This window comes from Polistes canadensis, unplaced genomic scaffold (genome assembly GCF_001313835.1).
Source record: "Polistes canadensis isolate GaletaPanama2010 unplaced genomic scaffold, ASM131383v1 scaffold_423, whole genome shotgun sequence".
Taxonomy (NCBI): domain Eukaryota; kingdom Metazoa; phylum Arthropoda; class Insecta; order Hymenoptera; family Vespidae; genus Polistes; species Polistes canadensis.
Window position 1 is genome coordinate 15,780 of NW_014569970.1, and position 4,313 is coordinate 20,092.

Consider the following 4,313-nt stretch of genomic DNA (forward strand, 5'->3'; position numbering starts at 1 on the left):
TCATTATACGCGTAGATTTAGATTATATCATAAACAATATATTATATTTTCAAAAATAATATTGTAATCAATCGTAGAAAATCAACGTCATCTTCTTCCTAACCCCCCTCTCTCTCTCTCTCGCTCTCACTCTCTCTCTCTTTTTCTCTCTCTCTGATTTTTGTCAACCCTTGGGAACCTTTTTGCTTAGTCATATATATACTTATATACAAATACAATTAAACTGTCTCCTGTGCGTGTATCGTAAAGCTCAAATATCATTTCTTATATTTCTCTTCTCATTGTTCCTTTCCCCTTTTTAGATTTTATTTTTCCTTTGTTTGTTTTTTTTATTTTATTTTTATTATATACGTTTCACATAATAAAAACGTTCATCTCGTAAATTGAACGAAACGGTGATGTATTCGTTCGTTTCGAGAGGAGAGGTCGAACATCGACGAGCTTCTGGATTTTCTTCTTTCTTCATTCTCCTTTTTTTGTTTTTATTTAACTTTGTTCGCGATAGGAAGTATAGAACGAAAAAAAAACAAAACCCCCAAGAAAGAAAGAAATAAAATAAAATAAATAAATAAATATATATTTATATGTGTGTATCAGCACAAAAAAAAAAGTAAAAAAAAGTAAATCAATCGATAAAATTTGTCCTCCCAATAGCCGATGCTATTTTGAATAATAATAATAATATTACGTTTTATCGATATAATAACGTCTCGAGTCAGCTGCTCTCGCTAAGCATGTTAGGTACAACGGTGGTTATGGTCACTCTTGGCAATATCCATGGGGTCGTCATCGATACCCGTAAAAAGGGTGCCACGAATTCGCCCGGGGCTTTCTGTTACACATCATCCTCTATACTCCTCAGAGGGATTTGTTGTTTCTGAGCAACCGCATTCAGCACGTATACCAGTTGGTCCAATTTTTTATCCATCACCGACAACTGCAATCAGAACACGGCTTGATATTAGTACAATGTTTAGATGCATTCTCGTTATTGTTATAGATTTGTTGCACGATAATGATCGTAGAGAGAATAACCGAAAAAAAAAATAGGAATAAAAAAAGAATGCACGATTTTTCGTTATTAAAATGAGAATTACATTGAGATTTTTTTTGTTTTTTTTTTTTTTCATTATGTTTTTATCAACGATCAAACAATATTATAATTATATAAAACATTATAACCACGATTATATAATATTTTGATCGTAATAACACGTAATTTGGTTTATCGATGCTGAATCGAAAAAGAAAGTGTTGTGTGCGTTCGTCAACGTATAATTAAACATTTATTTGTCATTTTAACTTGCGTAATGATAATGTCTCGGGGTATTATTGCAAACGTTGAAAAGTAATGGATATAAAAATACACAAATCTTGATAAGAAATTATTCACAATTTCGTTTAATTATTTAAAGGATTAATGTCTCTCTATATGAAATATATAAATTATTAAAAGGGGGTTGATTTTAAAATAGATATATACCTGAAGCATTAGTTCGTTCTGAATAAAAGTGAATAATTAATAAAGGAAAGATAAGAATTATAGAACATATATATATATATATATTTAAAGAAAAGAATATGAAAGTAAGAAGTGTTTTATACGCGTCGAACATTGTCCTTCCTCGATTAAAAGTTCTCCCACAAAGGACGAAAGAACGAACGAGTGACTTTTTGGAAAGGGATCGACAATGAAATGGAGAAGGAGGGGGAGGGGGAGGGGGAGGATGGGGAAATGGAAGGGTGGAAAGGATTGGCGTGGTAATTAACGGAAAGCTTCTACCGCCGTGTAACTTTCGTCATGGCAGGGGAGAACATTAACGAGAACCTTCAGGAATTCTACTGGGAAATTGTTGGAATCAAGATGGATGGACGTACATCACATCCCTCTCACTCCCATCCCCCACTCTCTCTCTCTCTCTCTCACTCACTATTTTTTATTTTTTAATACACCAATTCACGAATGAGTACACATCACTTATAAGAAAAACACAAGTAATTTGTTCTAAAGAATATTGTTAAGGATTGGCAAAATGTTGTTCAATGATTTAATATTTCGAAATATAAATCGTTCATTTATAAATATTTAAATAATAATATATAACGGATTGATACTCAACGATGTGTAGATGTTTTGTGTTTCGTATGTTAAAAATAAAAATAAAAATGTATGTCTACTTAAGGGGTTACATGGGTTTACACCGGGAAATAATAGCATATTTTCAACAATTTTTTCTTTTCTATATATAAAAAATGGAATTCTTATTGAAACTTTTTATAGTATTTAAGATACATATTTAAAGAACATTTTCTGAATTTTTCGTTGAAAAATATTTTAAACTCAGAGTTATTGCGACGTCATTTCCGGTGGTGAGCCCCACCGAAAATAAAGTGTTTTCGCGTTGACAGCAGAACTTTTAAACGGTGGGGATTTTTCTGTTGGAAAAAATAGGATCTTTTAGTGAATACTTAAAACTAGAAACTGGACGAAGGAAAAAGAAAAAAAAATGAAAATTTGGATTTTTGGCAACGTTTTTAGCAAGAACATTCAAATTCCGCTACAATTTGCACCACATTTTGGTTTCTTAAAATTCGATTTTATGAAAAAAACGAAAATCCTTCGTCCAAGTCCTTGTCAATAGTATCACGAAGACGTGTAGCAAATTTCATGAAAATCAGGTAAATAGTTTTCGAGAAATCTCTTGACAACCGACTTTAGAAAAAGCGTTTTAAGAAAACCCCATTTAAAGATTTGAGTGCTTCTCAAGGCTCTATCTTTTAAACTACTACTCCTATCGACTTCAAAATTCAATACAATATTTTAGATGAGTTGTAGAATTGAAAAAAAAAATAAAAAAAAATAAATTTTTTTTGAAAGTCCTAAACCCATGTAACCCCGTAAGGGAGAAAACGTCCAACTTAATAAAATTTAAGTTCTACTTCTTTTTTTGATATCCAAATTTCTCGATGATACCCTTATTATTAAGAATTTTATTTTTAGACGAGAAAAACAACTGATTATATAAATAAATATATAAGATTAGTGTGTATGTGTGTGTGTGTGTGTGTGTTAAATTCACCTGCTGTTCGACTCGATAAAGGCGTGCGCCGATCGTCATGGGTTTCACGTTGCCAGCCCGGTCGATTCCTGCCAGGTAGCTGCCAGGCTTACCCAGGGTCTGATCCAATCTCCTTTGTAACTCCTGTGAACAATGGTAGACAGCTTTGAATGTTCGATCTCTCTCTCTCTCTCATACACTCAATCTCATTCTTCCTTTTTCTCCCTCCCTTTTATTCCTTTTATTCTTATTTTTTTATTTTCCTTCCTCTATAAAACAAAAAAGGAGAATCCATTTTCCATTACTATTTCTATTAGTTTTCAAATACAGTTTTAAATTACCATGGATGATAGTATTAAAAGAATACCATATTAATGTTTTCTTTAGCATAACTAATGGGGACGTAATTTTTACATACTTTTTTGTTAATTGTTTTCTTATGGGGTTGGAAATAAGGCATGGTTTGTTTGTTTCTAATTAAAATTTGGCAATAGAAATTGTGTTCTTGTTTTTCCATTGTTTTCTCTTTCTCATTTCTATCTCGAATATATATTTTTTCTTTTTTTTGTTATGTCAAATCTTTTTCCCTTTATATGAAATCGAAGACAAATAGAAGAAAAACGATCGATTGTTGTTGGTGGTGGTGGTGCAACGTAAATTTGACTTATCTTTGTAAAGGACAACAAGCGAGTATACATGTATGTATGCTGGGGTTTATCACCAAACCAGCTAGCCATTTTATTTCTAACGCTTGTCTTTTATACTATGGCACACGATTGAAAATCGAACACGTCGGGAAAGCTTCACGTCTCGACGCCATTCTGTTCGATTTATCGTATCCGAAGGTTAGAAAGAATCGAAACTAATCGGACCATGAACAAATTTGATATGTCTCGAATTGAAGTTAAAGGTACGAAGAATAATGGTGGTTCTCTCTCTCTCTCTCTCTCTCTCTCTCTCTCTCTCTCTCTTATTGATCATGTTCTTGTTCTGATTTCATTCTTTCAACTGGAAAGTCCTATTACATCATCTTATTATACCTAAACGTGGGGTGTGTTCCATATGAAATTGCACACTCCGTTCATCAGATTTTGGATATTTTATACTCAAATACATTAATACACGTTGCCATGAGATGACAAATTTTATTCAAGCAAATATGTAGTTTCTTTTTTGTTTTTTTTTGTTTTTGGACTAAAAATATTTTTCATTCAGTGTTTTTTCTATGGATTTATTAAATGAATATAATTAATA

The 4,313-nt window shown here is 32.0% G+C and overlaps 1 protein-coding gene across 1 annotated transcript in view; it reads right to left on the bottom strand.

Moving 5' to 3' along the window:
• Positions 1-319: 319 nt before the first annotated feature.
• Positions 320-4,313, bottom strand: part of LOC106792400 (potassium voltage-gated channel subfamily KQT member 1-like) — a 9,781-nt gene continuing 5,787 nt past the window's right edge. Inside the window, exons 4-5 of the mRNA XM_014758807.1 lie at positions 3,081-3,203; positions 320-937 (exon numbers count right to left, since the gene is read on the bottom strand). Coding sequence (XP_014614293.1) covers positions 836-937; positions 3,081-3,203 — 225 coding nt within the window. The 3' untranslated portion in view covers positions 320-835. The remainder of the gene's footprint in view (positions 938-3,080; positions 3,204-4,313) is intronic.